The following is a 26249-nucleotide window of genomic DNA, read 5'->3' on the forward strand; positions in this document are numbered from 1 at the left end:
ATGTTGTCAGAGACAAGCGTGAGACTAGCCAGGCCTCGAAGCAGCCCGAGGTCATTTTCGTAAATAAGCCTGAGGGGTCTACTAAGCCTAGTAGACAACTGAAGGAGGATTTCCAGATCGCTCTTCGTAGAGACCGGAAAAAACTCAAGATCAGGGAAATTTTTACATACGTAAGACCAGCAAGGGTCTGGTAGTGGTTGCGAATGACAAGGAGACAGTCCAAGTCATCTCGGAGTCTCCTGAAGTAAAGAAGCTAGGTTAAGGTCGAACCGAAGCGAAAGCGTAGGCCCCGGGTCATTGTCTACGACATTGACCGGCGGCTATCCGATGAGGAGGTTCTGTCTCTCATGAGGGAGCAGAACACCGAAATGGATGAGGCCGAATTCAGGAAAGAGTGTAAGCTACTCTTCAAGACTAGCAGGCGTGATGCCCAGCGGTATCACGGTGTTTTTGAACCTGGCGCTGGTCTCTTTAAGAAGTTTGTGTCTGAGGGTAGGTTGTACGTTGATCTCACGTCCTGTAGGATTAAGAATACGTGGATGTACAAAGGTGCTTCAAGTGCTTCCGTTTTGATCACAGAGCCAAATTCTGTAAGTATGGCGAGGAAAGTCACAAGCGCGACGACTGTCTGCAGAAAACAGAGACTCAGTCGTGCGTCAACTGTAAAAGGCTGCGCAAAGAGTGCAAGCATTCGGTCAACAGTAAGGCTGTTACGTGCGGTAGAATTGTATTTCAATTCCTTGGATAGTTAGTATCCTTCGTTGAAGCTTGGTGTTTGTACGCAGAGTTAGGAAATTTGTTCTTGTGGGTCTCCGGGTTGTTTTCTACAACGCCCATCCAAGCTGAGTGATCTGCCAGGTCATTTTGTTGTCTGTTCTGTGATATCATGATCCATCTCCTCTCTGATGCGGAGGGCTGTACGTTTATTTTTGCGACGCCAAATCGCTTCTTTGGCAACATAAAGTTTCGACCGCGGGCTCCTAGTGTGGTAAGACTCTGTTAGCAGAGTCGCTTCCGCATCGGACAAGAGTGGATTGTCTTTTATTTTCGCTAGTCTCAGTCTTCGATTGAGTTGCTGCTTCTGTAACCTGTGTTGTCGTTTGTGGGTGCCTTGTTCTGTTTAGGATCTCGGGTGGCTAGAGCTCCGCCCAGGCAGTTGAACTGGCCAGAGGGAGGGGAGCTAGGCACCGTCTTCGGTTAGATTTCTAGTTTCAATGGAGGTGTGATTTACTAACTTTAGCATGGCGACTGGTCGAATTGGAGTGCACACTTATTAAGCGGGTAATAAGTTGGTTGCGATCAACCTAGTGGTTTTCCGAGTGGTCCTCAAAGTTGGAGCTGAAGTGGGAGACTAGAGGTTACACTCACCTCCCAACAGACCAGACCTGAGGTTCTCTGGGAGTTAGTTTATGCTGGCTGCACTCCAATTGCTTAATTAATGAGTACTTACGTATTAACGCCACCGCAGCTACAGCTTTAGGTTATGTTGACTTCGTGTACTGACAAATCGTACGTATATCAAAATAACCTAACTAAATATAACCTACGCTCGCTAACCTCTTATAATTAACATTAAATATGCATAATTACTGAATTTATTAAATAAATACTCAAAAAATTACGGTGTTAATAAGAAGGGTAGCGAGCGTAGGTTTAGTTTGGTTAAATTATATTTATAAAATAAATAAATATAAATAACCATTTATATTCTGTTTTGAATCTGTTTCGGCCCATTTTCCACCGAAATCAGATTGACTACTTAGGTTATTTTGATATACGTACGATTTGTCAGTACACGAAGTCAACATAACCTAAAGCTGTAGCTGCGGTGGCGTTAATACGTTACTACCAATTAATGATATGTCGTTGCGGTGATTTAGACTTAATTTGCTGTCGTGGCATACTTGTTGCATTAGTACGTACCGGTACTTATAGTTTAGGGCTTTAAAGTGGTGATAGGCGCGGGGTCTTCGATCTTCCGCGTGTAGGCTTCTAGCTTAGTTCCTGAGGGCTACGTGGTAATATTAGGTGTCTGATGTCTTCTTCGGAAGGCAAAATTTACTGGGTCGAAATTACTGATGTAGATGTCCGTCGGGGCATCTGCTTCGGTGGCATCTCACGAGGCCCGACTGAGCACTATGGAATGTGATCAGTTTGAGGGCAAGAAGATGACCTCCGTTAAAAGCCACAACTGGCAAGGAACAGAAGGAGTGGTGTAGCGACCAAACACTCTACGAAGTGGGATCTTCTCCCCTCGTGGAGTAATCTAGATATATAAGGGTATATGTTATAAATTGCAGTGTATGATGTATATGGTGTAAAAAATTCAGCAGCTTGGTCTTCTATTATAATTACAAAAAAAAATACCTTTAAACTAGTAATTCTCAAACTTTTTTGATTCTTGGCACTCTTGCTGAATCCAGATTTTCCCAAGGTTCCCACTACAAATTCTAACAAGTAAAATGCAAAATAGCCAATTTTTTTGCAAATGTTAGGTAAAATAAATAAAATATTTTAAATCACAAAAAAATGTAATTGAACAAATTCACTACTAATTAAAAATTATAAATTGAAAATGAAAATAAAATTATGAAAATTCTTTAATATTTTGTTACACCCCCAATGACTCCCCAGGGCGCATACATTGGGATCCTCTGATTTCCGCAGTAATTTTTGTATCATTTGTAGATGAACTGTCATTACATTAAAGAACAATCTGACTGATAATTTTTTTAATACTGTACTCTTCAAAATTTTGAAAAATATTAAAAAAATTGTTCTACTAAATCTGCCTAATAACTAAAAAGACTACTGAGAAATCTTATACAATTACAAAAATTTTTACCAGTAAACTGTATGTATATTTTTACACTTTCAAATGAAAGCAATATGTGAATACTTAGCTCTAAAAGGTTGTACTCAACAAATTCTTAGTAAACACAGTCTCACTTCCATAAGAAGAATGATTAGTGACCACTCAAAAACCAATTTTTAAAGGCGACACTGAATTATTGGCATTAAAAATATGAAACATTTTTGAAAAAAATGAAATTGCTAGAAATTTTTCACTGACAAAATCAAATAATAAGTAGCCACTAATCACTACATATCAAACATACTAGGTAATATGGATTCTAAAACCCTTTCTTTATAATTGAATTGTTTGAGATACTGCTTTGACTGATGTTTCCCTGCAGTTTCCTTGATTCTTTCCAAGTAATTGTTGGAATAGTTCATTTTCTATAAAGTGGTACTCTAATGCTGTTGTGACCTGTATAATGTTCCTAAATACAAAATTATATAAGTGAATAACAAATTTATTTATATATAATTATAAAATTCTTTAGATAGTTTAATATAAATCCAGGTTTTGTTTAAAAAGATATTAATTGTATCGATGGGGAATAATTCAGATTAGTTAATCTATAACAAAAAAGACCCATTCTCTCTGGAGTACATAGAAAGTTAATTATGATGATCTCATTTAAAAATAAATGAATTGTTACAAAAAACTGAAAATTACAAAAAAGTAGAACAAATTTTGTTGTTAAAGTAACTAAATCTAGCACAACACCAAAAAAATCATTCAGACATATCCAAGCTAATCAAGTTTTTTTTGTTTTGCATTGGAGGAGGGAAAATCTGCAACCAGACCCTCCCCCCCCTCAGTAACCGGTACTGCTGGGTGTGTGGGGTTTCTGCTGAAGCAGGGACCCACTAAGAACCCTCCGCCCCTCTCCCAACATGGTGGCAGAACTACCCAAGGTATAGTGTCATCACCGTGCTTGTCTGCAGCCCTATCACCAATGCTGTCCTTCCGTGAGAGCTTCCAGCGTACCCCAGGGGCACTCAGCAACAATGATCCTGTAGGATTCCCACCATCCAACCCTAGGAGCTGGCCTTCCAACCCCCACTCCTGGACCAGTCACCACCCTATGCTCTCTAGCTTTCTCTTCTAACTTTTTAGCGAGCACTTTAGATAATTAAAATGCAACATTTAGTAAGTATCTAAATATATATCTTAAGTCATACTGGTAAATAATACATATTATAATCCTCTTTATAAGCTTAACACAGCTGTTAATACGAACAATCGATCTGTTATGTACAAATATTATGAATTGCATTACGTCTACACAATAAATAAGAAGTCACAGCATAAATTATTTACATAAGATTATTCCAGTTTCATCTATCAAGTAATTACATGTTATTAAAATTGATTTAATAATTATAGAACTATTAATATCTATTATTAATAATGAAAAACAATAGCCACAATAATTATTACTTCTCTTAATTTTAATAATGCCCTCATAATTACATTTAACATCCAGTAATATTTGGTGTAGCTCAAATTGTCATACAGACTGCGGCATCAAAACATTTTAATTGTTACAAATTTTTAATTTTTTTATAAATAAATTGAGAAATAACAGACCAGTGTAAATTAAACATGTGATGAAATGACAAATTGAATAAAACCAATAACATGAACATGATCAATTGAAAATAGAATTTATAATATAAGCTTAGCTATAATGTTAAAATTATGTGATATAATGAAAATGTAGTTTTGAGTCTCCCTCATAACATTGTAAATAACATAAAATTGTAAATAAATAATGTTATTCTCTTTTTAGAATTGGAAGGTATTTGATAAACAATTTTTTGCAGATACGGCACAGAATCATACATATCCGACAACTTTCTCCTCTAGAAAATGTGTATGTAAGATAAGCCTACTGCATTAGAGATGTATGTACAGGCACATCCACTACAAAGAAATATATGATTTGGGCTTTGTATTGTTAATACATATTTTTATAATGGGCGATTTACTTAAAAGTAAATTTTCAATGGTGTCATATTACAACTAATATTTATATAACTTAAATGTGAATTATGTTGATATTGTTATAAAATATGTTTCCACATAAATCGCAAAACGGTTTGATAACCATCAATTTAACAAATATAATTTCTGATTATATAATTATTGCAACAAAATAAAAACTGTAAAATGAAAATTTAATTCGTGATTTAAGACATATATACGTACATTTCGAAATTAGTTTTTGAGAAATATAACTGCTGAATACGTTGATTACAATCGTAATATAACCTTGACCTAATACTTTTGGCCCAGCAAATATGCTAACAAAACATTTAGTAATAAAATAAAAACCTACGAATCAATCATTAATTGTAAAAATAGTACTCCTCACTTACGACCGGTCAAAAATGTCAATATTAAATAACTACTATAAAACAAGCATACAAAATTTATGAATTAAATTAATAAGATGTACCATAACTACAAAAAGAAATGTCCCCATTTTTTTTCATTTTCTTTTTAAATTATATTTTATTACATGAAAGCATTAAACAATATTAGCATTATTTAACAATATCTTTCTGTACGTAAATCTTATTATTCTCAGAATTCTAAATTTTAAAATGTGAATTAATTTCATTTGATATGTTAATTAACTGCTGACAACGAAAGGAATGTGAACAGATGTTCATGTCAATACCGTGGTCTGTATTAAATGATCATTGTAGGTACTAAGTAACCAACTGTTGTGAAACTGAATTTTTTTTAACTACATTCAGTCTAAATGTCTTGTAAGTAAATTACAGGATTGAAATGAAAAATGTGAAGTTTTATTCCATTATTGAGGTTAGAACTGCTATTTTCTTATGTAATTATTGTGAAATTTACTGATTTACTCAAGAACTCTCAATTAAATCCAGATATCCGGCATTAATGTGCGGAAAGAATTTGTTAAAAAATATTTCTAGTCCTAGAGTCAGAATTCCATATTTGCATATGTTTTTTTTAATATTGATTCACTTGTATGTTTTTGCCTAAATGTCAAACTAATTATAATTTATTATCTCATTAGATCCGATGTAGCAGCTTGAGCGAGGCATCAGTCAAATAAATAAACATTAGGCCTAAATTTTTATATAAGTGTGGGTAATGTTTTAGCTAGTAGTAAAAGAATCACTTGAACGCTTCACTTATGTAATCGGCATGTATAATTGTTTTAGGTGTTTATGTTCTTCTATAGAAATAAACGTAAGTAGGGCACGTGAAATCAAGGGAAGGTACCTCAAACCACTGCTTTTTTATTAACTATCAATATTTTGAACTATTTCTTGGTATGCTATCAACAGATTAGACAAGTGTATCCATATCTGAAGATAGTTGTTTAAGAGTTGAAATCCTATGTTAGGAATTTAAAAATTATTCACAAAATGGATTGTAACAATCAAATTAATTTAGGTTACTTAATAATACAATTCAGACATCAGTCCAAATATTGCAAATTAGGTATATCAAGAAGCAAACCAGATTGATAGTTTACCACCATTATAATTAATTAACATAAGAGCAAAAATAAAATATCAATTTCATACTAACCTAAAGGCAGTAAGTGGAACTTACGTTATGTATTTCCCATTAAAGAAACTTAGAATTACACTAAATTGACATATTGGTCTTTATTACTTTATTCAAATTTGAACAATCAACCGTTCCAATGTAGAAGACAAATATCATATCATGATCAATATCACCATCAATTGTGTATCCCATATGTTGAACAATATGAAACAATTAATATATATTTGTCAAAACTAAAATAATACTGCTGTAATAGTCACAAACCAGTCGAGCATGGCAATTTGTCAATTGACAGGAAGAAACACTGGATCATGTTTGAATTATTTTATTCAAAAGGGATGTTTTCCTCGCAGAATAAGTTACAGCTTATCATCAGATATTAAGTTATAAATCTTAGAAGCCATTTAATGAACCAGTCTTTTGTAATTTTTACTTTTTGGAAAGTGAACAATAATTTTTACCTTATTTCTACCAGGTTGTACAATATTCTGATGTTCCATATGACCTATTTTTAAGTACAAGATATCCATTAAACTAAAGATATACAAATGTCTTACAGGTGTTATTTTTATTTACTAAAAATAAGTAACAATGAATTTAACCTAGCTGCATTAGGAATCAACTTCACAACATTTTTTTTTGGATTATAATTAATGGTTCAATAACTGGTTTATATGTACCTCCCCAACAAGTTATTGCATAATAAATTCTGTACTGCACAAGAGAAAAGTACCAAATTTTCATTATATAATTTAGACACACATTTTTTAAGTAATAAAACTTATATAAAAGCCAATAAGATTTCTAACAATGATATGAATAAAACCATTGCATATACTTCTCATGTAACACTGTTAATCATGCTGTCCAGGTATATTCTTGTCTAAACTAGAATTTCATCTCTTAAGATTTTCTCAAAAAAATTGTAAACCATTGTTAAACTACTGGGATGGTTGGGCTGATTTCTATCCATTACGTACTGATGTTTAGAAATTAAAAAGTTAACTTATCCATATGTTTATATCCACTTTATATGTTCAAAAGATTGATAATCTTTTCCTAAAAGAATGGTACCATAATTTTTTTTTATTATAATTACCTTTATGAAACTAGATAACAAATCTTTTATCTTTTTATTTCTATCTACCAATCTGAAAAAAAGATTTAACTATTTAACATCAAGTAATGTCATTTCCCAGTTAGATTGGTGAGACAAATTATTATTAATCAATTCTTTTTGCATTGACAGTATTTTGCATTTGAACTCCCCTTTATTAATGATAAGAATCATTATCAGGAGCACTGATATAAATAGATATTAAAACAACCCACTACTTAAGTTTTTTTGGGGATTAAACTATAAAATAGAAATTTTACTACCTCATGCATGCATTGATAACACATGTTTTTATTAAGAATATTAACTGGCATGAATGCCAAGAATATCTGTAAATAAAAGATTTTGATTATGAATAACCTTATTAGTAAATGTTAAAGCAATGAAATATTGGGTTAATTACAAATAATAATGTGCAATTCAAAACTACAACAAATATTCTTAAAACAATGGTTTCTTTAGCTAAATTTACATAAAATAAAAACACTTGTATAAATTTTCAAAATTGATACTTTATTTTATATAAAAACACTATATAACTATTTCGATTCTGATGGAATCATCACATTTCATCTTCATCTAATATAACAAAGAAAATAAAATTTTTTAACCTTAATATATTATCAGTATTTTGAAATACGGAAAGGAGAACATGTAGCTCCATATAGATCTACATGTTACTGAGGGCAAGGTTGAAGAAAAGTTGCTAGAAGACAAAGAAGAGTTGTTATGGAGGGGGGGGAGGGTTGTATATAAATTGGTGAAAGTTGTTAAACCAGGAAGTGAGGTGATTACATTCCTTTAAATTTAGAAAATACAAAAAATAAACAACTATATTCAAACATATCTATATAAACAATATTTATAACAATAATTGGTACTTTCGTATTAACGCCACTGCAGCTACAGCTTTATTTAAAAACAAAGTAGTCAATCGGATTTCGGTGGAAAATGGGCCAATATAAAGTTTAACATAGATTCAAAACAGTCTCTTTATTAATTTTAATATATTTATTTTATAAATATAATTTAAGTTTGGTAAAATTATATTTATAAAATAAATAAATATAAATAACCATTTCTTAAAATTAATAAAGAGACTCAATAAAATTAATACTCAACTCAATTTTAAATAAAGCTGTAGCTGCAGTGGCATTAATACGTAAGTACCCAATAATTGAACTAAAGTCTTGATACCACTTGTTTATTATAAACTCACTTATTTCGTAAAACTAACCAACAATCAATTTACTTGTTATTGGTCCAGCTTCTCTGTTTATGATATTTTCAGTGTTTTTAATGAAATATGATTCCCATGCATCTAACTCTTGTACTTTGGACATTTTTCAACAATTTTATAGTGAATTGAAGTTGTGATCGTTTCTTAAATATGTTCAGCTGTTGCCTACTTATCCATCTCTCTGTTCTTTATGTATATTTTGTTTATTCTAATGTTTATTTTTCTAAAGTTCTTGTGTATGCTGAGAATTATGTTAGGATTATATCCATTGACCACTGGCACATATTTGATGTGCTCAAGTTCTTTATTATAGCATCTTGTTCAAGCGGTATAATAGTATGTCGCTGGACCATTGCTTTGAATACAGCATTTTTGTGTTGTGCAGGATGAAACGAGTCACCAGTGATATTATATCTTTCTACATAGGTTTTTTTTTTTGTAAATGTTATATTAATATTTTCCTTTATTTCTAGTTAGTAATAAATAGAAAAACGGAAGTGTTCTATTGTTTTCTGTTTCTTGTGTAAACTTTATTGTAAGACATAAATGATTGATTTTTTGTATGAAGTTTTTCAGGTTATACAAAGTGTGCCAGAATGTCATCTACGTATCTTTTCCAAAAACTTGGAAAATATTGAAATTTATTTTTAGTAGTATCCTCAGTGTGACTGATGAATTAATTAGCCAAAAGCTTTGATAACGGCATATAACGGTTCAATTTGTTTGTTTGTAATACTCATTAAAAAAATGGAATGCATTCTTTTTTATGCCTAACTCAGGAAGTAGTATGTACTCATTAACTTTTTCATCCTCTAAGTTGCATGATGTAAGCCAGTCTCTCAATCAATAGTTTGATGCACATTTTAGTGGGTACACTTGGATATAATACAGTAACATTAAATGAAATTAATATTTCACCTATTTATATATTTTCTTTATTAAGTTCCTTTATAAATTGAAAATTATTTCGTATACTGAATTTATCCTGCTGCGGTAGTTTTTTAAATTCGTTCAATAACCATTTAGATATTTTGTATGTTGGTACATTTACACTCAATGGGCCTCATTGGTGTTCCTGGTTTGTGAATGTTTGGTAAACAGTATAGTCGAGGGATGTTAGTGTTTGAAATTTCTAGATTTCTTTTTTGTTATTTATCTATTGCAGTACTATATTTTGCCAGTATATTATCCTTCTCTGGTAAAAGTCTGTAACAGAGATTTGTTGAATTTTTCATAAGGTCCACTTTCAATCATCATTTACTTTTTTGTTATATTCCCCTTTGTCTAAAATCACTATTGTATTACTTTTATCTGTTTTATTGTATATAATATCCTTTTTTCCTAACTCATAGATGTGGTTTGTTTCTTCGTTTCCTGCAGCGTATTTTTAATCTTTGCTCTAATTTCAGACTTATCGTTTGCATTTAAATGTTTAATATTTGTTTTTACGTCAACCATAACTTAATATCCTCCTTTGGACATTATTCAAAATTTCATGCTTTTATTTAGTAATTGTAATTCTTCATTTGTAAGATTAACTTTGATAAATTTAATACGACATTGATATCTTTGTTTTCTGCATCTTTTAATTAAGGTTCCTTTGTTCATGTTTAAGTTACAAAGGAGAGGGGGGATTCATTAACCAAGAACCCAAGACTGGTAGCTTTTAAAAATCAAATAACAGGAGCTTAATCTTTTAGATTCCAAACGTTCTTATACAGATGTTTGGGTATCTGCACAAAATCCACAGGAACTTAACCTTTTGGATTCCAAACGTTCTTATGCAGATGTTTGGGTATCTGCACAAAATCCCAACGTCTGATTTTTTGGATGTGTACAAAATTAAAGTTATTTTGTGTATTATAGAAGAAAATGGTATCTTATTTAAAAAGAAATACATGTTCACTGATTGGAAAACTAATTTCTATCATTATAACTACAAAATGGAATTATATTCTTTATAAAACAACTTTTCATGAAATAATACAACAAAAAACAGTAATAATTTTTTATCACCAATTCCAGTATTCATGATATAAAAACTGTAACCATGACAAAAATTTAATTCTTTAAATATTGAAAATTCTGTTCTATTCAACTTTTTAATGCCGTAATCAAGAATGGAATAAAGAATTATTCATAAAAAATTCTGAAAAAGAAAAATAAGTTTATAATAAATAATCAAGATTTAAGTAAAAAATAACAATGAAAAATGCCAAGTAATGGGAAAGTCAGTGAAATTTCTTTGTTAATTTTATTTAGAAACTAACCACCAAACTGCATTTTTTTATTTTTAATATAATTATGTTTTAAACAATTATGGGAGCGTACAAATCAACTGAAGTAAATTCACATTTCAACTTATATGTATAATGGAGACTATTATTCTTGATTATATTGTTTTATCCATGATTGGAGAAAACCAAATCCTTGTTAAAGGGGCTAGGTTTTAGAAACAAACTTACCCTTTCTTTCTAACAGGTGTTAGAAAGAAAAAAAATGTCTTAATTTCTTCTAATGTACAATAAATAGCTAAACTGCTCTTAAAATATGTTTAACAAATATAGAATTAACCTACATTAACATCACAGGATATTGCACACTAACCTTATATAACCTCACCTTTTAGTATGGGAACAACACTCCCAACATTATTTATATGTAAAAAAGTCATAAAAATTAATATACTGCTTCTGCATGAACTGCCAATAAACATTTAACTCAATGAGTAATGTGATATTTTAATCGCTTTTGTTTTGTTTGATTGTATTATTTAAGGTCTGGGAAGGGATCAAGCAAGTTAATATTTAAAAAAATAAAGCTTCTGTTGTTATTTGATTTTAAATTAAAAGCTACCAATAAAGAAGAATGCAGGGTAAAATATCTTGGGCTCTTGGTTAATGACCCTCTCCTTTGACAAGCCAGGATTTGTAAACTTGGATTCAATCAAAGCGGTACTACTAGGTACTAGTTATAGGATAGAACTTTATTTATATTATAATAATGTCTTATATTATTTTATAATATATTATAAAATAATATATATTAAAAGGTGTTATATTTTATAACATCTTATAATAATTTTATCACATATAATAAAGATAAATTATGAGAAATAACTCATTTCTGTGAAAAATTAGATGCTGCTTAATATTTATAAATTACAATTTTTTTTTTACAAAAAAGTGGTAAATGTTTTTCCAATTACTCAGCTAGAGAGGATGCTAATCAAATATTGTACCTGTATGTACCCTTAACATTTTTTCCTGGGCACAAAACAAAGTATCAGCACCTAGGAAAATGTTTTGTTTACTATGCAAGTAAATATTAAAAATTAAATTAACAATAAAATTACCACCCACTATTCTACTCTGTACTCAAATATTTGAAAATAAACATGGCCCTGAGAAATCGTAAAAGATTAGGTAGCATGTCTCATTGTTCTCCAATGTACTTCGCATGACAGCCTGTAGTTTAAACTACGCATTGCCACATAAATATACAATCCTCAAAGAAGTGGTAATTGAAAAGACCGTTGATTGTGAAAATAGGCTGGAAAAAAGCTTCTTTTGCTGCACTCAGAGCACTCGTTACCTGAAATTCCAATATGGCTTGGGATCCAGCAGAAGCTCACAGTTGTCTTTTGTCGAGTCATTTGAGAAATAATACCTTGAATCACACTTATAAAGAGTGTCTGGAGTACATATCACTCACTAATAAGTGACATGTACTGTTGAATCGCATAACTCAACTTTTTTACATCATAACACTGATTCATGGATATTCTTTATTAATGATTAGATGTTTTATGTGTAATATTTGTAGATGTTATTATTCATGTTAATGTAGTTCCATATCTAAAGAATTACCGAATACAATAATACGTATTAAACATAGCTAAATATAAACAGCTGGTTAACCATGTCAGCAACATAGCAAACTTGTTTACATCTATAGAAAAGAATAGTAAACATCTTAATATCGAAAATAAAGAGGAAAGGAAAACATCAGAATTGACCATACTGCCTGCCGAACAAACTTACAATGATGTTTTCCTCCATTGTACTGTAGTCAAAATTTACAAGTAATAACAATGTTAACATCAACAATTTTTGAATTGCAATTTCAATTGAAATAATATTTGTAACATATATATCATACAGTGTAGACAATGAAGTAACTTAAAATAATAATCTACTAATTGTTTGTTAATAACAAACAATTAACAACAAATATAGTTCATCATGTAATTGTACATAACGTATAAAATTATAATGTTGTATTTATCAAGATAATAAAAAGTTACGAAGTACATACTACCACAATATCATAATGGAAATAAATTCCTAAATTCATGTTTAGACCAAATTTCAATCCCTCACTAGTAGACAAATAGTATGTAACAGTTATCTAATTATATAATAAACCACAAGTCAAAAACATATACTTTCAATTATTTAATTACAAAATGAATCGTAAAGTTAGCTGTGCAATAAATCATAAAACTCATATATAAATTAGTTTATATAGTTTATCTTAATCAGTAGGTACCCTAGCATTGCACAAATCTAGGATTACTCTGTAATGTTGTTCGTGATGCCTTAAGTGTTAAGATGTATCCATTGGCCAGGACAATCATGTAGATTGATTGTACCTGCCATCACAAATCACAAGAGATCTAGACTTTGGTAATGTTGTTTGTGGAGCCTTATGTGTCAAGATGTACATTGGTCAGAGCAATCATGATGCCAATGGAGATTGTATTTAGAGTCACATAACTCAAGGATTTCTTTGACAGTGTTGTTCGTGAGGGCTTAAGTGTCAAGATGTACAAAAGCTTGGGACTCTAACCTCAAGAAAATAATGAGTATATGGGTACCATATACTCAAAGTATCCTTTAGCCTATTTAGCAAATATTGTATATAGTTTTAAATGATATGACGAAGTTATAATTTCAAATTAAAGAGTATCACAATAAATCTTCACATATCCATTGGCTGGAGGACCAGAAATGAAAAATCAACTTTTTTATATCATAACACTGATTAACGGATATTAATTAAGAACACCCACCATTAGTCATATTTTGAGTATATTATTTATTAATGATGACATGTTTTATGTGTAATATTTGTAGTTGTTACTGTTCGTGTCTGTGTATTTACATATCTGAAGAATAACTGAGTACAATAATATGTATTAAATATAAATAGCTGGGTAACCATGCCAGCAACATAAAAACTTTTTTATATTTAAAAGAATATAATATAATATTTAAAAGAATATCATTTCCTCTTTATTTTCAATATTAAGATGTTTACTATTCTTAATATTGAAATATTGAACATCTTAATATTGAAAATAAAGAGGAAAGGAAAACGTACATGACTGACCACATGCAGCATAGAATGTCATAGAATCTGAGCAGGCTAGTTCTTGTCAAAATATTGGGCTAATTATATTTAAGGCCTTATTAAAAACATACAGCTCTGACTATTCTGGGTAGATCAAACATGTGTGTTCTGCTGCCAACCACAAAAGCACAAACAACTGAATTAACGTTTTTAAAGCTGACCATATAAATTATAGCATCAGGATTCACGTATTTAAAATATTATAAAATTCTTACTGTATCATAACTGGATTTGTGTTGTTATAATAATGACAAAGACCAAAACCGTAATTAATGAGAGAAGGCCGCCAAGGGAGAAATAGTAACATGGAGCAACCCTAACAACTACAACTACAACTACAACTGGAAGTAATTGTGTATTTATAGCTAAGAAAAGGTGCTGAGCTCTTACACTCAGCGAAGTAGATCTTGACTGTTCCTATACGGGTTAGATAATACCGCATCAAAAGTTGAATGACTTTGTTGTACTTTAATATGAGCTATGTAAGTGCAGATCCTTTGGTTTTGTCTATTCCAAAGGGGCGGCTCACCACTGTCCACCAGTAGGCTTACCACAGGGCTTGAATGAAATGCACCTGTAGCAAGATGGATGAATGAATGGTGGACCTAAGAGTGGTGGACCGAGCGGACAAATAAGCCACGCAGCCGTAGGCTAAGCGGGAACAGACTAGAGCTTAGTAGAAGCGCAACATGTATACTCGATCAAATACCCATAGAATATTAGATAAAAGTCTGGGCATGTGTAATATTTTTAAACATTTTACTTTCGGCTGTCTTACCCACATTAGTCCATATTACTAAAAATCTAACATCTAGCCCGTGTGCATGTTTTAACCGATTCACAATGCAAAAGCAGTTGTGTTTTGGAACAGCCTACTGTAGCTAATTGCTACGTAAACTGAATAATCATCAACAAATAAAGAACACATAATATATTTTCTCACCAGTTTGTTATATACTATTTATGGCTGCGGCAAATAAAGTAACTTACCTGTGGTATTCCGTTTTCTAGTGTGAAACTTTCGGGTAATGGCGTTTCAACTCAAATTTGAAAAGATCAACTACTGAGGAAACCCCTGATAAATGCAAGAAAATCTCCTTGTATACATTTTTCATCAGTGTATTCAGGATTCCTCTCAAAGTTGTGTTGTATGCCTTTTGCATATTAAAAAATACAGCAACCAGGTGTTGGCAAAGTAGGTAGCTGTTTTGAATAACAGATTCCAGGGTAACAAAGATTCAAGGGCAACTACTTCATATTTCCAAGTACAATATTTAAAAAGGTATAATATCATATAAAAAAAGTGTAAATAGTTCAAAAAAAGTACTCAGATAATACATAAATAATAAGAACTTTGCCCATTCATTTGGAAGATCATTTGGATCTTCCAAATGATCCATTGATCCATTTGGATCATTAGGATCAATTGGTATATGGAACATTTTTCCATATACATAATAATAACTATTTAATATGAGTTATACGAGGTTAGAGCTTATGCTGTGAATTGTAAAAAGGCTTTTTCCAATAATTTTACATTTATTTTTATTTATTATAATAATAGAAAATTAAAGTTAGACATTAATATAATAATTTACTCATATGTATTAGTATTTGTTGGTATTTTTAATAAAATGTATGCAAGATCAATCATCAAAATAATAGAATTAGCTAAACATAAACTAACTATAGCATAAGGAGCTATTGTTGATAATTCATGATGAATAACTGTCATTAAACCAGTAACTCCAGTTATCATGAACAAAATTGATCCAGGAATTTCATAAACAAATATTGCAAAAGTAGTCGGTTGCTCTTCTTCATCTTCCCAAACATATGAAATAACGAAGCTACTTAAAACAATCATATATCCACCAACAGTGTGAAAAAACAGAATTACATTAGATGCTGTTATAAATGGTATGTTGTATGTCCAATTTAATATCAAGTTTACAGACCATAATAATATTAATATAAAATTTATAATCCAAGCAATTAGTTTGAGAAGAAAAGTTACTTTCGTAATATCAAAGTTAAATTTTCCCATTTATATTTTACATAATTTTTAATTTATAAAACATCATTTGTTACCACCAATTTAATAAACTTGCCAATTTTAAATTATACACATACAAATTAAATTTGTAACCATGACAAATATTAATCATAAACAGAGAATGTTTTATTAATATGCATATAAAATTGCTGAAATGTGTGACGCATGTGCTTGTGCATCACACATTTCACACACACACTCTCACAGAGAGAGAGAGAGAGAGAGAGAGAGACAGACACACACACATGTATGCATTTTATTAGTCAAAACTTATTTACTGGTGGCACTATTTCTAATGAGCCTACTTTAAAAGGATGAGGCAATCCCTTTAGCACACAACTGAGTAAGTTAATTCTAACCTTTTAAAAATTTTATCATTATTCTTTTATTTCATTTCATTTGTCTTTGTAAATTTCATATTGTTAAAGTTCATATTGAAATAATATTTTTATATGTATGCATAAAATTTCCATGTTATCAGTAATATCATTTATCTACATTTGTAAAAAAATATTTATTTTACTTATATATTTATTTATATTTAGAGGCTCGCTAAAGGACATCCATGATCTTACCCTGGAAGCATTTGAATGGCTGATCCACTGTAACCTATGTTTGTAATATCAAAAAAATATGTAAGTCAAAAAATTATTGTATTTTAATGAGCAACGATCGTTTACTGTACTTAATTTACAAAATGTATGAATAGAATTGTGCCTTTCATACGTGTGACTTAAACAAATCAATTTCAACTTTAGATGAGGGAGATTTTATGACTAGTCTTATTTGCTGCTAATAACTCTTCTTTTAGCTGCGCGATTACCTATGCGGTAGATGTCTGTACAACATTATGGTCACAAACATGAATTTACCCATTGGCAGGATCTACCTTCAAAAAAAGTCAACTTTGTTGTTTATAGTTGAATGAATTGACAGATTCCTGTATATTCAATCCAGCAGTATGGCTTATGCCATAAAACCTCAGTATTAATGACAGACCATTTTTCCTCTTGGCATTTAAGTTCCAGGATGTTACTGTCTTTAGCATCCAAGAGTGTGTTTATTTAATTGAGTTAATTAAATCTTGTATTCTGATGGATTAAAAAAACAAACTACCACAGAATTTTCCAGTATGGAAGGAAAACTGTGGTAAAACCTTGGACAGCAACATTAAAATCATAATTCTTATAAAATAAAAAATTGATGTGATTATATATATATATATATAATAATTTTTTGAAAATTCAAATAATTCATTTGTTTCAGCTGTATCATTCACGTGGTTTCATTTTCAGTCAATTGATGTAACAAGCTATTGTTTATTTCAAAAAATGGAAAAAGTGAGTTTCGAGTGGTGATTAAACACTTGTATATAAAAGGCTAAACGCCAAAACAGATCAAAGCCGAGTTGGATAAAGTTCATGGCACACCTGCTCTTGTGTTTGAAACTGTTTACAATTGGGTAGAGCTTAAACGTGGCCGTACATCCACAAAGGATGAATTTCATTCAGGACATCCAGTGGAAGTGACCACCCACAAAATGATTGGCCAAATTAACGATATGGTTTTGAGTGATCAACAAATCAAAGTGGGCGAAATAGTTGAGTCCACAGGCATATTGCAAGGTGCAATGTTTTCAATTTTATACAAAAAATTGGTGTGAAAAAAATTTCAGCAAGATGGGTGTTGTGTTTGCTCCCAGTGGAGAATAAACACAATCGTGCGGTTGACTCTGAGGCTGTTTTTACGCTTCCGTTGCAATCCCGACGAGTTTCTGCATTGATACATAACTGTGGACAATACACTACTGCACTTAAGAGAAAAAGGAACAGTCAAAACAGAGTGGGTTTTTGAAGGTGAATGGACTCTGAAGAAGGCGAAAACTGTGAAATCGGCCGGCAAGGTGATGGCCAAGGTTTCAAGGTTTTTTGGGATGCACACAGTATCATCTTCACTGATTACTTGGAAAAAAGACAAACAATAACTGGAGAGTTCTATGCATCGTTATTAAACCGATTGAGCAAAGAAATCAGGAAAAAATGTCCTCATTTGAAAAAGAAAAAGATCCTCTTCCATCAAGACAATGCATGGTGCAGACCTGCACAGTTTCGATGGCCAAAATTATATAATTAAAGTTTGAATTATTACAACATCCATTGTATTCACAGGATTTGGTCCCCAGTGATTTTATTTTTTTATTTCCAAACTTGAAAAAAATGGTTCAGCAGGCAATGCAGTTTACATCGAACGAGGCGGTAGGACGGCTTAAAAATGTTGGAGAAACGCCTGGAAGTGTGTGTAGAGTTAAAAGGAGATTACGCTGAAAAAAAAATCTACACAATTAATTTGTTTTTCTACCTTTTTCTAAGAACTTAAACGACCCTCGTAGCATGTATTTCAGATTAAATGTTTATTTTTTGCAGAAAGAAGTAGCTTTTTTTAACAAGAATTAAAAAGTTAATAAACTTTCAATTTCTCAAAAAATTTTATAACTTGGAAAATGGAATAAATTTCAAAACTGTGAACTGAACTAAATTACTCTTGACATGTGATTTCTTACTTAAAAACTGAGAGATTAATTGTTAATGAACAAGTTGCTTACAAATGTTAGTTAAAAATGAACATGTTAGTAGCACATAGTGTCAAACAAATGATAGTTAAACTAACAGAAAATGTTTTTTTTTTAGAAAAATTATTTTTTTTATGTGTTTTAGAAGTTCAGTTGCCTGCTTACAATTGGCTGTGTTATTATTTTTCATCTATTATAATCATTTTCATTACTAGCAAAATCAACTGGACTAAATTTGATTTTCATAGATTTCAGTGCAGATCTAATTGAAGGTAACTGAATTTGGATGTCATGCTACCAGCATACTTCAGTCATTTAAGTCCAGCCTATATATATTTTTATAAATGATTTTTTTCTTTCTTCCTTTCTTTCTTTCTTTCTTTCTCCTTTAAAAATATGTCAGACATTTTGTTCAGTTTACAGTCAGAGGGAAAGATACAAACAAAGTAAAGAAACAAAGTAAATGCTACAACACACTTATACCATTAACTTATAGAATTTTGTATGAATGCCAAATGTGTATTTTTATTTATTTTACAACCTTAAGTAAAATAAAGTGTTCAATACACTGCATTAATTTTTTTATATTAAATAATATTTATTTTAGTCTTTAGCTTGTAAATTGATAAAGTTTTGAATAAGATTATTGTGTTAAGATATTTATTTTAGTGTAATTCTTTTTTTTTTGTCTTCAGTCATTTAACTGGTTTGATGCAGCTCTCCAAGATTCCCTTTCCAGTGCTAATCATTTCATTTCAGTATACCTGCTACATCCTACATCCCTAAAAATTTGTTTTTACATATTCCAAATATTGCCTGCCTACACAATTTTTCCCTTCTTCCTGTCCCTCCAATATTAAAGTGACTATTTCAGGATGCCTTAATATGTGGTTTATAAGTCTGCTTCTTCTTTTAACTATATTTTTCCAAATGCTTCTTTCTTCATCAATTTGCCACAACACCACTTCATTTGTCACTTCATCCATCTGATTTTTAACATTCTCCTATAGCACCACATTTCAAAAGCTTCTAATCTTTTCTTCTCAGATACTCCTATTGTCCAAGTTTTACTTCCATATAAAGCTACGCACCAAACATATACTTCCAAAAATGTTTTCCTTATGTTTAAATTAATTTTTGATGTAAACAAATTATATTTCTTACTGAAGGCTCATTTCGCCTGTGCTATTTGGCATTTTATATCACTCCTGCTTCATCCATCTTTAGTAATTCTACTTCCCAAATAACAAAATTCTTCTACCTCCATAATCTTTCCTCTTCCTATTTTTACATTCTGGTCCATCTTCGTTATTTCTACTGCATTCCATTACTTTTGTTTTGTTCTTGTTTATTTTCATGTGGTAGTTCTTTGTAGGACTTCATCTATGCCGTTCATTGTTTCTTCTAAATCCTTTTTACTCTCGGCTAGAATTACTATATCATCAGCAAATCGTAGCATCTTTATCTTTTTACCTTGTGCTGTTACTCCAGATCTAAATTGTTCTTTAACATCATTAACTGTTAGTTCTATGTAAAGATTAAAAAGTAGCAGGGATAGGGAACATCCTTGTTAGACTCCCTTTCTTATTATTGCTTCTTTTTATGTTCTTCAATTATTGTTGCTGTTTGGTTCCTGTAAATGTTAGCAATCATTCTTCTGTCTCTGTATTTGAACCCTAATGTTTTTAAAATGCAGAACATTTTATTCCAGTCTACGTTATCAAATGCCCTTTCTAGGTCTATAAATGCCAAGTATGTTGGTTTGTTTTTCTTTAATCTTCCTTTTACTATTAATCTGAGCCATAAAATTGCTTTCCTTGTCACTATACATTTTTTGAAACCAAATTGGTCTTTTCCTAACACTTCTTCCACTCTTTTTTCAATTCTGTACAGAATTCTAAGATTTTTGATGCATGGCTAGTTAAGCTAATTTTTCTGTGTTCTTCACATTTATCTGCGCATCTGCTTTCTTTGGTATCATGACTATAACTCTCTTTTTGAAGTCTGATGGAACTTTTTCGTAAATATTCCACACCAGTTTGTATAATCTATCAATCGCTTCCTCATCTGCACTGCACAGTAATTCTACAGGTATTCCGCCTGTTCCAGTAGCCTTTCTGCTATTCAAATCTTTTAATGCTCTCTTAAATTCAGACCTCAGTATGTTTCTCCACTTTGATCCTCTTCTACTTCTTCTTCTTCCTCTATAACACCAGTTTCTAATTCAATTCCTCCATATAACTCTTAAATATATTCCACCCACCTATCGACTTTGTCTTTCGTATTATAAATCGGTGTAACATTTTTGGTTGACACATTGGATTTTAATTTATATACCCCAAAATTTTCCTTAACATTCCTGTATGCTCCATTTATTTTAACAATGTTCATTTCTCTTTCCACTTCCGAACACTTTTCTTTAATCCACCCTTCTTTCACTAGTTTGCACTTTCTGTTTGTAGTATTTCTTATTTGTCGATAGTTCCTTTTACTTTCTTCATCACTAGCATTCTTATGTTTTCTACGTTCATCAATCAGCGGCAATATATCTTCTGAAATCCAGGTTTTCTACCAGCTCTCTTTGTTCTGCCAAGGTTCACTTCTACTGATTTAAGAATTTCCTTTTTAACATTCTCCTATTCTTCTTCTACATTTTCTACCTTATCGTTTTTACTCAGACCGCTTGTGATGTCCTGAAAAATCTTCTTTACCTCCTTTTCCTCAAGCTTCTCTAAATTCCACCAATTCATCTGACACCTGTTCTTCGGGTTTTTAAACCCCAATCTACATTTCATTATCACTAAATTATGGTCGCTATCAATTTCTGCTCCAGGATAAGCTTTGCAGTCGAAGAGTGATTTCTAAATGTTTGTGTAACCATGATATAATTTATCTGATACCTTGCAGTATCACCTGGCTTTTTCCATGTGTATATTCTTCTATTATGATTTTTAAAGAGAGTGTTGGCAATAATTAAATTATACTTCATGCAAAACTCTATAAGTTGGTCTCCTCTTTCATTCCTTTTGCCCAGCCTGTATTCACCTACTATATTTCCTTCCTTGCCTTTTCCAATACTTGCATTCCAATCTCCAACTATTATTAAATTTTCATCCCCTGTATGTGTTTAATTGCTTTGTCAATTTCTTCATATACACACTTTACTTCATCATCATCATGGGCGCTTGTAGTCATATAGACGTTAACAATTGTTGTCGGTTTAGGTTTTGATTTTATCCTTATTACAATGATTCTATATTTCGCTATGAATTTTGAAATACTATACTCTTTTACCTATCTTCTTGATCATTACGAAACCTACTCCTGCCTGCCCATTATTTGAAGCTGAGTTAATTATTCTAAAATCACCTGACCAAAAGTCGTTTTCCTCTTCCCATTGAACCTCGCTAATTCCTAATACATCTACATTTATCCTATCCATTTTTTTTAAACTTCTAACATTCCACGCTTCGACTCGTAGAATGTTATTTTTTAATTTTCTGATGACCCGTTCCTTAGTAGTCCCTGCCCAGAGATCCGAACAAGGGACTAGTTTACCTTTGAAATATTTTACCAAGGAATGCGTCTCCATCTTTGTTATATGAAAATTCAGAAAACTACATTTTCTTGGGAAAAAAGCAGCTATAGTTTTCTATTGCTTTCAACTGCGCAGTACTCAGAGGATTGAGTAATGTTGATATGGCCGTTTAAGTCGTCCTGACCTACATCCTTAACAACTACTGTAAGAGCTGCTGCCCTCTATCCTTAGTCTGGCTCTCAACAGGTACCTCTCCGATATGGTTGCACCTTTGGTCCAGCTACTCTGTATCACTGAGAACTCAAGCCCCCTCACCATTGGCAATGTTTCATGATTCATAGAGGGAGTTTTTTAGTATTGTACAGAGTAATTAAAAATTATTTAACCAATTTTAAATAATTAAATGTTTTTAATTTACTAATGCATATTGAATAGTGGGACATTAATTAAAAGAACTAACATTAAAATTTATGTTTCATCTTTTAATTGCAATACTTGATTCCCATAATTTGAAGAACCAGAAAAAGCGATATTAAATTTTTTTTCCATCTGCTATGTCTTGTCAATAATTTTATAATAGTAATTTTAAGCGTATTTTAATTCATCAATAATTATGAATAGAAACAGTTTCTTCACAGTATTTTTAATGTAATTCTGAAGAAGTCACACAGAGTTAAATCTGACTATTTAGGAGTCCAACATTAGACCATGTAATGAATCACACTGATGTACCCGTTTGTGTTTGCTGTGACTGCCAACTAAAAATACACCACATCCTTGTGGACTGCATGTGTTATGTGATATTGCGTTGAAAATTTAAATTAGAAGCTAACATTTGAGATATTTTACGAAGCACAGTCTTAGGATGTTATCAAATATCTTATTTCTTAAAGCTGGATATCTGTATTTGATTATTTAATACTTACTAAAATATGTTTTTATTTTATATTGTGCTCTTTTTTTTTCCTACTTATCCTGTGTTATTGTGCAGTTTGTTAGTTAATTTTATTTTTTAGTTTTCCATTATTTAGTATATAATAGTTTTACATATTGCATGTTGTTATAAAATTAGTATATATATTGTAGAACCATTGCTTTTGGGCAATAATAATGAACCTTCATTGTTGCCCAAAAAAACAATAGACCACTTTTCTTAGGTCTGTTGTGACTAATGCATTGAGACAGTGTATCCTTTTCTTGCAAATTGAGTACTAGCAGAGCATCACCATCAGTAGAGTTAACATTGTTGTTCTTAAACTTTTAACATTCCTTCTTTTATTTAATGTTATATTAAGCTTATATATGGTTGGTAATTGTGAAATTCCGCTGTTAAGTAGAAAAAGTATATGTACTGCATTGACAAACCAGTCAAGAGTTTCTTTGTGTGTAATGATATTTATATTTTGTTAATCCTTGTGACTAAGGTATCGCTTGATGGATTAATGCTGTTTTGGCATCCAAAATTATTGAAAAACAATTATTTGTTTATATTTCTTTTAAATTCTGAATTGAGCTTAAAGAAAATACTTACAATTGGTCTAACCATAATATACAAGAGAATACATATAGTCCCTCACACAGAATATTCAGAGAGTACAAAGGGAAGTTACTGACACCAAACTTTTTTTCTTTTTACTACTAGTTGTATTTTCTAAAATGTTCCATTTATAGATTCCTGGGTAATAAAGACACTCCTCATGTCTACATATTAGTCATTATTTTTAAAAAATCAAAAGTTAGCATGAAATTAAAAATGTTTTGAAGTGGTATTATTTGTTACAGTCAGTTTTAAATGACTTTCTACTTTAAATAAATAAATAAAAAAATTTTAATTTAACTGTGAAATCCTTTTGTATCTTGGTAAGTCAAGATAACCAAGATACATGACCCTAAATCATTTGAGTGTATCTCTTGTATTCTACCTCTGGATCCAGTAATCCTTAATATTTTTATTATTTTCCAAGGTATAACATTAACTGCCGGAGTTGGTCCTCAGGTTTTGTAGAAAATGTGTTGTAAGAGACTGAAGCTTACCCCTACTAGGACCTAAAAATTTAATTTTGTTGTTTTAGATTGGCCTACATCATATTTTTTATGTTGTTTGAAATTGTTAATGAATATGTTTTTTATAGATGTTGATGTATAATTTAGAATATGTATGCTTGTTTACTAGAGTCTACATTTTCTAACACTACTTATAAATACATCTGATATCATTATCACAACTTTAAATTCTATAAGTTCACAAAGAAGAACCATATCTTAACACACTTGAATATTATAAAACATAACACATAACAGTATATTAAATGAACAGACAATTCAAATCAAACACACCTTTTGACCACAGTCTAATTGAGAACAGCAGCATCAGTCTCTGAAGATTGGAAACTTTTTATTATAAAAGTTTTTATTATTCATTTTGTTGTTGCGCTTTAAAATAATTCTCTTTACCAACCGGCACAGGAAAATCATAAGAAAAACTAAAACTTTTTCTTTTTTATTTGTTTGTTTTTCAATTTTTAATTTCTGAGGAACTCATTAACCACAGTTGGTCACATATGAATGTACAATAATATTGAAAAACCAAAATAAAAATCACATATCCTACAAACAACAATTAATAATAAATTGTTAATCTGTTGAACCAGTCAAATAAATGATTCTTGCATCTTCTTAATGCATAGCGCAAATGACATAAATAATTATTATATACAAACAGTGTTGGACATCACAACTAACCATATTCATGATCATTTAAATTCAAAGTATTTCATGAGTGAAATTATTATACCTAATAAGTAGGGAAAAAAACTTTCACACAATAAAACTTTCATCTTGATTCTAGTTTGGGTGCATGTATCCTTGTTTATATCACACCTCGAGCAGTACTCTAGCTTCAAAGAATTATATGTTCTTCTTTTTTAATAATCTAACCATTACTTTTAAAAAATATTATCAAAACACAATTTTTATATTAATGTCTTAATTTAAGAGCTTAATTTTTAGTATTTTTTACAAGTTAATCTTTGCAAAATCTATGTTGCTATATACTTGCTTATTATAAAATACAATATCTTAAATTGAAGATAGTAGAGTTATTAATTTACAAAAACAATTTTAATTTTTTAGTTTTAATTTTTTAATTTCTTAGCCGTATTTATTTTTTTTACACTTGTTCTATTCTACAGAGTGGCACACAATTCAATAGTTATTTTAATGAAAAATGCAGCTATATGAATTATTGATAAGATAAATATATTTTCTTATACTAACTGTACTTATGTATTACATGTTTATTAATTTGTTTAAAAATTTGTTTAAAATTTCTTCCATTTTCTATATATTTTGCACAATGTAAACTGATCATTGATAACTGTATAACATTGGTTGTTTATCTTGATTTATTATGTCGAAGGTATTCTCTATTTAACTCTTCAATTCATTTAATGTTCTTATACTTCGTCTATTTTGGTAGTGAAAAAAATAAATTCTTAATAACATTCCTTAAAGAGAAAATCCACAAGCCGTAGAGTCCAAGAGAGCACAAAAGCTAATTAAATATTTTAAATATTAAATATTTTGGAACTTCCATTTCAAAATGTGCTGAGATCTCCATATTGCTGCCAGAAAAACTGTAGAATTTCATATTTTCAATTGTTTTTTTTTGTTTTTTTAACATTGCTAGAAAGTTTGTTTTCCAGTAACACTAGTTACTGTTAGCATTTCTATAGGCTGCTATGTAACAGTTCAAAAAGTCAGGTTCTATTAGTCTATTTCTTGAAATCCCTCTCATATTATATCATCAGCCATTTTGAATTGACCAGAGCATATGAGGATTGACCAGTGCATATATTTATATTGATTGTAAATAATATATGACCATTAGTTTTATTATAAAA

At 30.7% G+C, this 26249-nt stretch overlaps 1 protein-coding gene and 1 long non-coding RNA gene across 2 annotated transcripts in view; one reads left to right on the forward strand and one right to left on the reverse strand.

Moving 5' to 3' along the window:
* The window catches only part of Ipp (inositol polyphosphate 1-phosphatase), a 40893-nt gene extending 35641 nt beyond the window's left edge, over positions 1-5252 (reverse strand). Inside the window, exon 1 of the mRNA XM_075375440.1 lies at positions 5063-5252. Within this exon, the coding sequence (XP_075231555.1) occupies positions 5063-5064 (2 nt within the window). The 5' untranslated portion in view covers positions 5065-5252. The remainder of the gene's footprint in view (positions 1-5062) is intronic.
* A 259-nt stretch (positions 5253-5511) lies between these two features.
* Positions 5512-23293, forward strand: LOC142330027 (uncharacterized). The gene is made up of 3 exons (XR_012757651.1): positions 5512-5683; positions 16786-16875; positions 22975-23293. It is a non-coding gene; the product is annotated as an uncharacterized LOC142330027 (long non-coding RNA).
* Positions 23294-26249: the final 2956 nt, after the last annotated feature.

The sequence above is a fragment of the Lycorma delicatula genome, chromosome 9 (assembly GCF_047948215.1).
Source record: "Lycorma delicatula isolate Av1 chromosome 9, ASM4794821v1, whole genome shotgun sequence".
NCBI lineage: Eukaryota > Metazoa > Arthropoda > Insecta > Hemiptera > Fulgoridae > Lycorma > Lycorma delicatula.